The 13,576-nt window shown below is 36.4% G+C and overlaps 1 protein-coding gene across 1 annotated transcript; it reads left to right on the forward strand.

The window, feature by feature from the left end:
* The first annotated feature begins 280 nt into the window (after positions 1-280).
* LOC110805941 (histone-lysine N-methyltransferase ATXR7) lies at positions 281-13,374 on the forward strand. Its single transcript, XM_022011569.2, has 17 exons — positions 281-447; positions 682-878; positions 1,538-2,096; positions 2,245-2,367; positions 2,719-3,018; positions 3,139-3,498; positions 3,584-3,877; positions 4,000-4,689; positions 4,880-5,330; positions 5,618-5,776; positions 6,250-6,665; positions 6,740-6,862; positions 7,083-7,163; positions 9,152-9,205; positions 9,295-9,446; positions 10,274-10,334; positions 13,104-13,374. Exons 2-16 carry the CDS (start codon positions 700-702, stop codon positions 10,293-10,295), a joined length of 3,963 nt encoding a protein of 1,320 aa, XP_021867261.1. The 5' UTR covers positions 281-447; positions 682-699; the 3' UTR covers positions 10,296-10,334; positions 13,104-13,374.
* The last annotated feature ends 202 nt before the right edge of the window (positions 13,375-13,576 follow it).

Consider the following 13,576-nt stretch of genomic DNA (forward strand, 5'->3'; position numbering starts at 1 on the left):
TTTTTTCAGTCGTGCATTGCACGGGCGCTTATCTAGTTGCATCAATTAGTGTCCCCTTTTCTTGTTTATTAACGCAATATTTCAACACATTACTATACTAGATGCTGCAATTAAGATCCCCAAATTAACTTAACTATCTTGGAGCGCGCACGGTCCAACAACTAGCAATCCAAAGGTCAAATTGTTATTAGAATACCGGTCAAAGATTGGATTATTTTTTACAAACTTTTCTAAAGTAAAAAACATCAAAAATCAAGGCCTGAAATCGATTAAAATGAAGATTATCGATTTTTTCCCTTGTTTTTTGTCTTCTTATTCTCAGACCATCAAACCTGCACAGAAGTAGGGATTCCGCACTTCATCTCTCTTTCTATCTCTCCTAATCTTCCGCCTACACTCTCTCCACCCGGTAATCTGGTTTCCGTTCCTTCTTCCATCTCCAGCAAGGTAACCTCTCCTTATCTCTCCTAAAACTAGGGTTTTCTTTTATCTGAATTGGATCTGATTTCACGTTTCGTCAAAAACTTTTTTTTTGATTAGGTTTGTTCTTCGTTTATCTGCTTCGATTAAATCTGCATTTTTATTGCTAATGATGATGTTGATTATGTTTGAAATCGATTTTGATTGTACTGCTGCAATTTTACCTGCTTTTTTATTTATTTCGGCTGCTTTGGTTATCAGAGGAGTTTCTTCGATACAATGGTGTCTTCGACGCATTTGTTCGATACAATAAAGCATCGTCATAAACCAGAAGTTGATTTGTTATCTGCTAAGAGGCTGAAAGTGTCAGCTTCTGGTAGCATAGACTCGTTATCGTGTTTGGAGACTGATGAGTTTGATGAAAAAACCGATTGTGTAACATCATCGTCACCTGCTTGGTATATGTTCTTACTCTCAATAATGTTTTGATTTCTGCTATCTGGTGTTTGTTGGCCTTTTAGGTATTTGTCTGGTAAAGGATGTCGTTTTCGGGGGGGGGGGGGGGTGTTAACGAATGGCAGTAGTTAAAGATCATTCCCTACGAAGTACCCAAGTAATTTTTGCTACTTTATGCTATCCGTCAGTGTAAATATCAATTTTCGGTTACTTTTCAGTTTAGAAAATGGTGTATTTCTTTGTCAATTTTACATGCAATGGAATTGTTAATAATTCCTTAGTCTAAGTGCATAACCTCACTTAATTTATTCCAACGGAGGGAGTAGATTATCAAGGGATTTTTTCTTTTTTGGGGGGTTGGGGGAGTATTACGCAATATGTTGTGAATGAAACGACCGATGGATATGTATAGTGTTTTGATAATTTGGGAAAACTAGGGCTGTAGGGCATATCAATGAGTCATGCATTTATTTTAAGTATTTATGAAAATATTAGGTCATATTAATGATGTAGGCGTGACTGATTTTGGAATTACCGTCATTCATTTAGGATTTGGCTAGTGTATTTTTGAAGGTAATAATTCATGACATTTTTTTCCCTCAAAAAATAAAATAAAAATAAATTAATAATTCGTATGACATTTCAATGTGCTGTTTTGCAGTTTATCATCTTCTTGTGATTCAGAAGGTCAAATACCATCAAGCTCAAGCCTAGAGAGGAGTTGCCAAGTGAATGGACACGCAGATGCTGTTTCTCTTGCATCTGGTGCTGCTGGAATTTCGTACCCCAGAAAGAATGATAATGAGCATGGCTCGTCAGATTTTGTGAATGGGTGGATGTATCTTAATGAGCAGGGTCAGATGTGTGGGCCTTACATTCAGCAGCAATTGTTTGAGGGCTTGTCAACGGGGTTTTTGCCGGACGAGCTTCCGGTTTACCCTATTTTGAATGGCGCATTACTAAATCCTGTGCAACTGAAGTTCTTTAAACAGTATCCTGATCAAGTCACTACAGGATTTGCGTATCTTAGAAGCACTACTCCTAACGTGTCAATAACCACAAGTAGCCATATTGCACCTGGGCAAGATACCCATAAAGATACTGGTTCAGTTTTGCTTAATTATGATACACAAAGTCATGTTCAGCAGGCCTCCCATAGCACTGATGCGATAGTTTCAGACTCAAAATTATCTCCAAGGACCGCTGTAGTTCAGCAGCAGGTATCAATTTTACCTTAGGTTTTAGATTGAGGATGGTAACACAATCGGCATATCACTATTCTCTTTTCAGTCGATCTTTTTAGAATTCTTCCTTGAACTTTATCGCATCAATAAAAGCTGATGATATTTTCTATTTGCTATTTTGAAGTCTCTTTCTTGGGAAGAAAAATGCTGGCTATTTCTGGATGGTTACGGGAGAGTTACTGGGCCACATTCTCTTTCAGAACTTTACTACTGGCATCAATATGGTTATCTACACAGTTCAGTTATGGTAAGCAGAATAACATTCCATTGCAAACTTGTGAGGGTAAATGCTGTATGTTTTTTAAGGTTGTCCATCTACATGACACATCTCCTGATTGATTTTATGATTTAATGGCATATCTAAAGAGTTAATTTGTACGTTTTTTGTGTTCTTTTTTTCATTTTTTTAACTTCATTGCTTGTGACTTGTCAGTGTAAATGATGTATGTATTTTTGGTAGTCCATCAACATGGCGTCATGGAATATCTCATGATTGATTAGTGGCATATCTACGTTATTCAATTGTGTGATTCTTTTTTTGTTTCCTTTTTAAGTACATTTTCTTATGCCAAAATTGTGCAATGCCCTTCTTGTACAGATACGTCATACCGATAATAAATGCGGTCCTTTCAGTCTTCTGTCGTTGATCAATGCATGTGGAAAAGAGAGTTCTAGTACCGCGAATACATCTGAAAAGGAAAGTATCAGTTCGTCGGAACTTATATCAGGAGTATCAGAAGAAATCGGGTCACAATTGCATGATGGAATCATGAAGGCAGCTCATCGATATGTTTTGGATGAGATCATTGGCAATGTTATTGCGGATTATGTTGCTATGAAGAAGGCTCAGAAACAATTAAAGAATGAGCATGGTAGAGAAGATTTGATATTTGAAAGGGTATGCTATTGATTTGTGTCCTTTGAGATTTATTCTTTTTTCTTTTTTCGTTTGCTTTGTGTAATATTTTTTTTGTTCTTTTGAATTAATTATTTATGTTGTGGGGCTTTGATTTGTTAGAATAAAACCAAAGACGGGGAAAATAATTCTTCTGCTTCACATGCTGCAATAACTTCCTGCCATGATGATGCCTCAACTTCAGCAACAGCTAAGGAAACTCTTGAAGAGCCTTCCAGCTTTCAACACATGAAATCTATTGGCAGTGTTGAAAATTATCAGGGAGCCACTGAAGCCATCAGCCGGGTGCTTTTTGACTATTGTATGCAGGTTATGTGGAATGCTGTCTTTTATGAACCTGTTGCAAATTGTACACTCACTTGGAGAAAAAACAAACGCTGGTCACATAACAGTACTGAAGAAGCAGTTGCTTTGGACAAAAATTCTGATTTCCAGAAGATTGTAGTAGTGGAAGTTGAAGCTGTAAGTTTGTTTTATGAGCGGCAACCTTCTTATTCTTGCTATAAAAATCTAGGTGAAACATCAATTTTTACCTTGGGCTGTGCAGAGTGAGCCGGGGGTACCAGCAGATGAGCTTGATTGTCCTCCTGGATTTCATTCAATTGTGCAAGATTCTCTTTTGTGTGATTCATCTTTGATAGCCCAATCTCATTTTAGAGAAGATAAGTTATCCAGTCCCAGTATGCAACATCAAGACGAAGACAGGGAAGGGACAATTGGAAGAGTAGAAGAGGAACTTTTTATGCTTGCTAAGACATCCATGGATGATTTTTTGAAGATTTCCATAGAAAAAGAAGTGTTTAAGTTAAATAAGTGTTTGAAGGATAATGGAACACATGAGGTACATATGTTGAATTTGATGGAAAATACCATGCATGCCTCCCCTCTTCCCCAAATATAAAATAGTATCTGTATCAGAAAGGTATCTTTATGGTTGAGTTGAAGTTATTTTTTGTCTGTTAGGTTTCTGTAGAAAATTCAGGACAACTGTCCAAAGACAATGACAGTGGATATGCTGCTTCAGAGATGCTCCAAGGGCTGGTTTCTAGACGCATCTGCCTTGATGAATCTCATATTATTTCACAAGGGACTGGTTTATTACATCAGCCTGCTGTGTGTCCACACAAGGACTCTTCATCTGATTTTCTTGGAACCGGTTTCAGGAGTCTTGGTGCACCTGCTATCACTGCAATTCATTGTTGTAAAACTGATGAACCGCTGCCCCCTGGAATTGCTGATTTGACTATTGACCCAAGTGCTCAGGACCTGCAGAAATTTTTGCTTGACCACTTAAAGATTCCTATCCAGGCAATAAGATCTCATGAGGCAGCTGATTTAGCACATGGAAACAGTTCATCTAACTTTATAGGACATGCTTTCAAGAGATTGGGCATGCCTATATGCAGTGTGATTGATGATCACAGAACTGACGAGGCCCAGTTACCTGGAGCAGGTGGTGAAGTTAAAGATATAGTTTCACCAACCATATCCGAGTTCCGACCATTACACTTAGGTGAGGGCATACCTAAGCAGAAGAAGTTCATGGGCTTTGCATTATGTCGGCAAAAGTTGCATGATGATGTGCTAAGAGAGTGGTTATCCTCTTTTCACGACGAGTTGCATTGTTTGTTGAAGCAACGTGATCTAGTTCAGGTAATTTTCTAATTTCATTTTTATTGCTGTTCTCGGGTATTCATAAGTGAAGTAAGCAATTCCTGATCCTCTGTTGGGAAGCTATGCTTCTTCGACTTTATTTCTTATCTGTATTGTGTTTTATTTTCTTTATTTATTTTTAAGTTCAATTAGGCTATTGCCTGAAGTTTTCGTTCCGCATTTGCTGCAGGAGGAACTAATTATCAGAACTGAAGAATGTTCCAAGTTAACTCATCCCATGCAGCCTGAGCTTGACCATCTTGTGGAAAGATCAAAGAGTTGTTACAGCTCAGGGCCATCTGAAGTGTCTGTTGTTGAAGAGTTTACTTATTCACGGAGAAAGAAAGTACTGAAAAAATCTGGAGCTGAGCCAAGTTCTCCACCATTACGGGATTTTAAGCTCCATCATCAATCATCAAAGAAGTTTGGAAAACCAATAATTTCCAACAATGTCTCTTGCTCAGGAGCTTTAGGCATTAAGAATGTAAAGCAGAAGGCTAAAGGAGTGTGCCAGAGAGAAACAGGATTATCTTCTTTAACTTCTAAATTGGGAGCTGTTAAAAGAAGCTTGGGCAAAGATCGTCAATCAATCAGATCTTCAAATGGTCGAAGATTGCAAAGTTTTGCTTTGCCTTCTCAGAGTATGTTTTCAGTTCTTATGAATAGTAATCCTTTTGTCCCCATTAAGCTTCCCATTTTGGGTTGGGTTTATGTAACATTTTTTAGCCCCCCCCCCCCTGCCCCCCACTTGCTCTAAATTATTTGTAAACCTTATTTCTTTTATTCACTTTTAAGCAATCAAATTTCACTACAAGTTCTCTCCTAATTACTTGTGCCTGACCCATATGGGAAGTTTAATAGGGGCAAAAGGAGTGTTATGTTACATGCTATCATATGGCTGGTTTATTATTAACCAAGTCCTTATTAGGTACTGTTGCTGTGGATGATCCCAAACATGGAGTAGAAAAGGTTCTGGACATGGAAGCAGAATCTAATGATATTGAAGAGCTAAGCAGCAGCAGCAGCATTCACAGCAACGCCAAGAAGGATAAACTTGCTAATGATCATTCCCAAACGGTGAAGAATTGTGAGTATAACTTTTTTGAATACTTGTTTTCTTGTTATAAGTAGATCTAGTCTCTAAATTTATTGAAATCCCTCTATGTTCAGTTTTTCTTTCCCTTTCTTCAGAGTGTGGGGACTTTTTGTAGGTTGGTGAGAGAGAGGGGGTAGGATAATAGGGAAAGCAAATGTTTCTAACAATCTTCATCCTAACTTACAGATTGACCTGGACCTGTGGGTAACGGGCCCACAAACAACATCCTTTAAAAGTAACTCTGTTTTTTATGAAGAGAGCTAGTTCTGGCTGCAACAATTTCTCTATACATAGTTATTGAAGTTCTCATTAGGTAAAATGGAAAGTAGAGAAGTTAGATTTATATTAGTGCCTTCTCTTTGAATTATTTGTGTAAAAGCTACAGTATCATGGTGTATTATGATCTTGGATCGATTTAGTATCAGTTGATGTTTTAATCATTTTTGGCTGTTCTTTGTGTACAGCTTCAACAGTGTCAAAGCTGAAAAGAAAGAACTTGGTTGGTGAATCATCATCACTTCCGTCTAAAGCTCCGAAGCTTGTGGATGCTGGCGCAAAGCAAGCAGAAGTCAAAGTGGCTGAAAGAAGGACCAAGTTGAAAAAATCCAAGGTGCTGAGTTCCTGTCCAGTGTCTGTAGGATGTGCTCGATCTTCAATCGATGGATGGGAGTGGCATAAATGGTCCTCACATGCAAGACCTTCAGAAAGAGCTCGTGTCAGGGGAATTCAAATAACTACTATGCAGCGTTTTACTTCTGATATTAGTGGTCACCATCCATCACGCGTGAAGGGAATCTCTGCTAGAACTAATAGAGTAAAAATGCGAAATCTACTTGCAGCAGTAGAGGGTGCTGAACTATTAAAGGCTTCTCAATTGAAGGTAACATCAACACATTTTTCTTAACAATGGTTTACTTCTGCTGGATTTCGTCACTCAAACAAGTCCTATTGCAGGCCAGGAAAAAACGTCTGCGTTTTCAGCGGAGTAAGATTCACGACTGGGGTCTTGTTGCACTTGAACCAATTGAAGCAGATGATTTTGTCATTGAATATGTCGGGGAACTAATTCGTCCTAGGGTATATGCCATCTCTGTTCCCTTTGACCCCTAGACTAAATTTATTGCACTTCATTTCATTTTCAGATATTGTTTTATCTTTCTATTTCTTCTGACACTAGCAAGAATCTTGGTCAACTAACTAGAATAAGAAGCAATATCTTTCTCTTCTCTGCCTCTGTCGGCTGTGTCAACTTTCTTTTTGGCCTACAAGGCACTGAAATAGTTTTTGGTTCGTGCAGATATCTGATATTAGGGAACAACAATATGAGAAGATGGGTATTGGCAGCAGTTACCTCTTCAGATTGGATGATGGCTATGTGGTGAGTAAATATTGTCGACTTCAATGTTTCTGTTGCTTCCCTTTTAAAATGACTGAGTGCAATTTTTTGCTGCATTTTAGAGGTTTGTTAAATGGTAAGCACTAAGCGGGCACATTTATGATTAACTTCAAAGCGTGGACCTCAATTGCTGGCAATACAGGATTGATGGAAAACGTATATGTTAACTTATATATTTTGCCTCCTGTATTTTCTTTTATTGAGTTAATTCTTATTGGAGTCTCAGTACTCCGTATGTCTTTTTTTTGTCCGATTTATGGCTGATACATTATGGGTTCAATTGAATGCTTCTTTATAGTATTTTTTCTTTAGCTTTCTACTTCTGCACTGACATGTTATTTATTGTGATCGATGTCTCGAGTAGACATTTAAGATTATACGGCTTCAAGGCTATTTCTTCTCGTAGTTTTAAAAGCGCCAGGCGAAAGTGCATCCAGTAGGCAGGCTACATCGCATGCGTCTTCCCAGGCACGGAGGATTTCGGAAGGTGTGCTCCTCCAGCTATCTCTTTCAAGGCGCAAGGCGCACCACCTCGACCGCTTTTTGTTAAGATGCAAGAGAAAGAGGAGACCTTTTTAAAATTAATAAATCTTACGCAGTCTTGAAGCAAATTTGAGCCAAGGATAGGATCTCGACTAATTGCATGAATTTAATTAATTTTAACCCCCAAATTGAAATCCGTAATTATTAAAAAGAAAACCCAACTCTTGGATTAGGAAGCAATTGAAAATTTGGGGGTTCTGGTATGACAGGAGTTGCCTGTGAGGCTTCTTTAGTGGTGGTCGGCACTAGATCCTCTGGTTGTCATCCCAGTCAAATGTTTTTCAGCTAAGTTTTCTCTTTTGAGTCTTCACTCTTCAGTCTGTGTTACTTGCTGTCTTCTCTCTCTTCGATCTTTTCTTTTTTCTTTGTCACTCGTACCTCTGTCATACATATAGGTACTTTTTCCATCTTCTTTGTTCCTTTTTAACCTGCTGAACAAGCTAACGAGTGTTTGTAACATCTGCCTTTTTATTTTTTTTTTCTCCCTTTTGTTTAATACTTCGTATATTGTTTTGTTTTAAAGGCTTTTATTTAACTGTATCATAAAGCACTATAGCTTTTTTATCTACTTATTTGAACTAGTATCAATTTAACTTAGATTTAGGCTCTTTTGGTGGAAATAAAATACCAGAAAAAAAAATACAATAGGCGTTCCTCGTATCCAAAAGGTCCCAGCCTACGTTCTGCGCTTAGGCTGGAGAGATCTTTTGCGCCTTGGTGCACCTAGTGCCTTTCAAAACGGAGTAATTTTCTTTAAGTGTGTGTTCTTTGGTTTTTTGTGTCTAATATGTTACGAGGTATTAAATTACCCAAAATTGTTTGAAGTTTTGAATTACTCAAAACCTTTGCCATTTATATAAGGATAAATAACCAGGTGAATCCTGCTGATGGATTCATAAACCCATCCGACATGTACCTCCATAATATCTTATATTTTGCTAGCCCGGTTGGCCGGTTTGCCATCTGCATTTTAGCTTGCCTTTTGAACATCGGGGTGCTGAATTTTTTATCATGTTTGCATACGTCAGAATGAAGTAGCTAATAACTTATTTTGTGGTGTCGTAGAGAACGTCAATAACCGTTTTAACTAGTGATTTGCTGTGGGATAGAAGTTCCTAATTAGCATCTTTGCTGACTCAAGGCAGCTAGGGCTTTTAAAGGTAGTTGAGAAATTCAAAAAACTTGGTTGATTTGTAATCTATTTCTGTTGGTCTTTGAACAACTTTTCTTTCGTTTATTTCTTCTGCTTGCTATCTAGATATAAAATATATCTTCATCAAAAAGAGAAAGGTCTAGTATGACATCATGTCCACTTGAAAGTTCCAAAGATATTTTGACGAAGTGTTCTCTGCATTAAACTGGTTTTGTGCTGTGTGGTGGAAAGCAAAGGCGCTTAGCTTGATTTGTTGTCTCTGAAATGTGTCCAGGTTGATGCTACTAAACGTGGTGGCATTGCTAGATTCATAAACCATTCTTGTGAGGTAGGCATTGAAGTGTTGAACTTTTATTGAATAATTTCTGTGAGTTAATTTTTTGGCTAACTGATTGCAAAACTTCCTTATTTCTGCAGCCTAACTGTTACACCAAAATTGTTAGCGTCGAGAGTCAAAAGAGGATATTTATTTATGCGAAACGACATATATCTGCTGGTGAAGAGATCACGTATAATTACAAGTTTCCCCTGGAGGACAAAAAGATCCCCTGTAATTGTGGTACTAAAAGGTGAGTTCTGGACAGAGTGGTTTGGATATATTTGGTTTGGATTTTTTGCATTTGGGCTTTAAAATTTCTGCATATTGTTCTACTTTTACTTTGGGATTTTTCACTATGTGCGCCCGTGGTTACAACTTATTCACCAGGTACTCTTTGGTTACAAAGTACACACAGACTGCCGTGGTTTTAAAAAATTACCCGTTGGGCCGTTGTCCTAAAACTGACAAATGTTGAACTTTGCTAACCAAAACCCCCAACTCCCCAAGTCCTTTACTCTTTCTCTTCTTTCAAGTTCAAAGCACTATCTCTTTCCCATTAACCATCTCTTTCGTTCTCTTTCCCGTTAGCTGGTTACGGCAGTGGTGGTTAAGGTACCTTAGATGGGATTGGAGGTGAGGGGAGGGGGTGTGACTTGGGAAGAGGACAGAGATTGGGTTGACAGGGGTAACGGGGAATAAGGAGAGAGAGAGAGAGAGAGAGAGAGAGAGAGAGAGGAGGTAATGGTTTTACTTGTAACACTTTGGCTTTTACATTATTTGTAGACTCAACAATCTTTGGTGATTTATACTTAAGAAAAAACATAGTATGTGGATCTTGTAAGATTCGCCTCAATGCATATTTTCAAAATATCGAATTTTTGTAATTTTTATGTATTGATAGTTTGCACTGTTTGGGAACCATCGGGGATTACAATCATCCATCAAATTCACGGGTTAATTTTTACTATTTAACAGGATAAGATAATTCTGGTTTTCCATATATCCAGAAAATTTGACTAACTTATTACTTATTAGTTCTCACAATAAGTTTTTGATCCCTATTTCGCCCATTTTCAGGTGTCGTGGTTCAATGAACTAGAAAGGAATTGGAGGCTCATGTTGCATTGCAGCCTTGCAGGTATACTGCCAATTGCAACTTGTATGTGTTAAGACACCAAGTAGGTGACTGTAAATTTATGAGTGCTCTCAATTGGCACAGTTGTTGTCATATTCCTGTTGTTGTATGAGTTTTATTTGCTTGTTTTGTATTTAGACCTGGTAGGCTTCAGATCATGGGTTAAATTTTGGTCAAATCTGTCATTGAATTGGTTGTTTAGGTACCATATACTTCCTCCGCTATTTATTTATCGATACATTTCACACTTTCCATCTCACAACTTTAATCATTAATACTAATCTATAATCAAAACTACAAAAAGTTGATATTTTGAAAGTACACATCGAGACAAAGCTGACAAGACCCACGTGATAAAAAATTTCCAAATGTAAAAATCTCAAGAAATGGTCAAAGGGTAGTGTGTGAATAGAACAAAGAATGGAGGAAGTATGTGAGATTTTTTGCTATTGGTGTTTTTGTATAATTTTCTTTTTAGCTTAGTGTAACCATTATATTCACTGTAAGAAAATGATAAACATGAAGTTATATGAGAAACAAATTGATGAAATTAGGCACAAATTAAGGTTTAGCAATCTGATTATGAAGAGCGGCACATTAGAAGAGATACTAAAAAGTCTTAGGTGCACAGTAAATACTAGGGGAACACAACATCCTATAATTAAATGGCACAAAACGACATTTCAAGAAACTTGTTTTCCTCCTTTGGGATTATATATTTGTTTATTTATATATTTATTTATTTATTTATTTATTTCAGACTAAAAGATCTTATATCTCAGAACAGCATTCTAAATCTAATTCTTTTGTTAGAGCAATAAATTTAAGTTTTAGCTTAGATAGAAGTTACTTTGCACGTCTATCCTGTAACTCGTGTCCCGGGAAAATGTTTATTTGCTAGGTTAAAAGCTTTATCAATAAACCAATTACCCGTGTCCTTATTCCAGTAAAGAAGTATGCAAGTTTCAGCTTGAAGGTTTCACCTTCAGATTTTGCTGCATGCTGGTTCATTGCGCTGATATAGCTAGCCATTTATTGAACTAAAGCCAATAAAATTCAATTGCCGTCTAACCGAAGTTCAAATTTGTCACGCTGGGATTTTGTTCGACCATTTTTACGGAGTATCATTGTTGTTATCTATTACATTATATACTAAAACAGACACCAGGACTTCCTGGTGCAAAATTTTCCCCCAATTTCCTAAAAAAACATATCTATTTTATTCTTTTTTTATTTTCTCTCTTTTTGTATAAATGTTTATATATGTAAAAATTTATAGCATTATGGAATATGACATTATTAGACAATTTTAGTAATATTTTAGTCAAACCGTCATATCTAGAAAATATTCTCATTCAATATTTGAGTCAAATTAACATATTAAGCATATCAAATATTTTGGTCAAATCATCATATTAATCATATAAAATATATAATACGTAGTAGGGTAGAAATTGTAAACTATATGTTACAATGAGTATGTTCGAGATTTATTAATTACGCAATAGATTTAAGGGATAAATATTTCAGTTAAATATTTTATAAAAAGATGGTCAAATAATTTTCGAATATCCATGCATGCACGGGAGCTAATCTAGTATATTTCTATGTAATAGTATTGATGCTCTTTCTCTATGGTTTTTTGAAATTCTATTATCATGAGTATGTTGAGATTTGTTTTTAAACTGCTCCTGTTATATTCGCTTACTAATTTAATTATTATTCATAGTACATTGATATTTGGTTTTCTAGTAGTGGGGTGTCAGATTATTTATATTCTCTTAATTATTAGCTTTTTTAGTATTGAGAAACACTTATCCTCTTTTCGAGTTTTATTAAATTATATTCTTACTAAAAAATAGTATATGAGGATCCCTGGATATTTGTGTTAGGCTGTGCAGAAGGTTTATATAGTTATGTCGATTATTCTAGTGTTCAAATGATCTTCGTGTGGCAGTAGCTACAGTGAGGTTCTGTAATGTGTTTAGAATGTAGGTATATGAAGTCATATTTATTCATCATTGTGATTACTTATTAGCCGACCTTGCATAGTGTTCTACAGTAGGATTTGTGGTATATTCTACTTTAGCACTGGTTAATGTTACTGATTTTGGAACTATATTGTTCTTTTTTTTTTTGATCTTTTATCTCCTGGGTGTAATTGGGTTTGGACCATTTGTTTCTACATTATTTGCTAAATTATTGGTCCAGTTCAATTGGTTTCTATACGTACCAATTGGATTCAAGCACTGAACGCTTCTTAATATGACCCCTTTCCAGTGTTTTATTTGAATCTGATGAATGATGATAGTAGATTAGTAAATAACGTACTTCAGTATGCTTGAGTCTTTCTGGTGACATATTTGAATACATATAGTTTCCTATCTTAAATCTTAGAATAATTGCTGTAAGCTGGAAATAGCAATAAATTTTGGTAATTTTTCTCCGGTATCCTTATAGTAGAGGACTAGAGGTTGCTTTTCTGAAAGATTCCAGTTCTCGGAAAGGAAGTCTCTTGAAGGATGTCGTAGATGGTTTCTATTATTTTATGATGTCCAAGGTTAATTTGAGTAAATGTCAAATACTCCGGTCAGTGAGGGTGATTGTGGAATATGGACTTTAGTACAGGATTACCACAGATGATTGATCTCTGTTTACCTATTCCCTGTGATATGTGTGATATGTGCTATTATTTGAGATGTTATGATTTAGCTGACGATGACTTTCTTGTAATACAATTGTATGTTAACTTAAGTTTCAAATTTCTTTCAGGATTTGAATTGCAATGCCTGTTGAGAGCCATATGACTTGATCTATCATTCCTATCCAAGATGAAGAGCTATCAAGTCATGTGCACTCTTGTAGATAGTCTCTCAACTGCAGATGAGTTTCTACCCTTGGAAACTGTAATGAGTTCATTGTCTTCTTTTTTATAGTTACATGACCTTGGGAATATTAGTATCAATTTTGTATAGAGTACAGAGTACAGACCTCACTAATTTTTTCAATATCCAATGATAAATGCTATTAATAATAACTTATATCCAATTCCCAGTTTTGTTCTGTTTTGCTTAATAGCATTTCTGGTCATTCTTAGCTCTAATCATGTGACTTGAATGTGTTGCATGGTCAGTGGAAATATTTGGTCTTTAGGAGGGGGAGGGGGTGTCTAGTCGAGCACGAATGACTTTGAGCAACTTTTACTCACAGCGTAACGTTATGGATTTGGAAAATTTTGAACTTCT

The sequence above is a fragment of the Spinacia oleracea genome, chromosome 4 (assembly GCF_020520425.1).
Source record: "Spinacia oleracea cultivar Varoflay chromosome 4, BTI_SOV_V1, whole genome shotgun sequence".
Taxonomy (NCBI): Eukaryota; Viridiplantae; Streptophyta; class Magnoliopsida; order Caryophyllales; family Amaranthaceae; genus Spinacia; species Spinacia oleracea.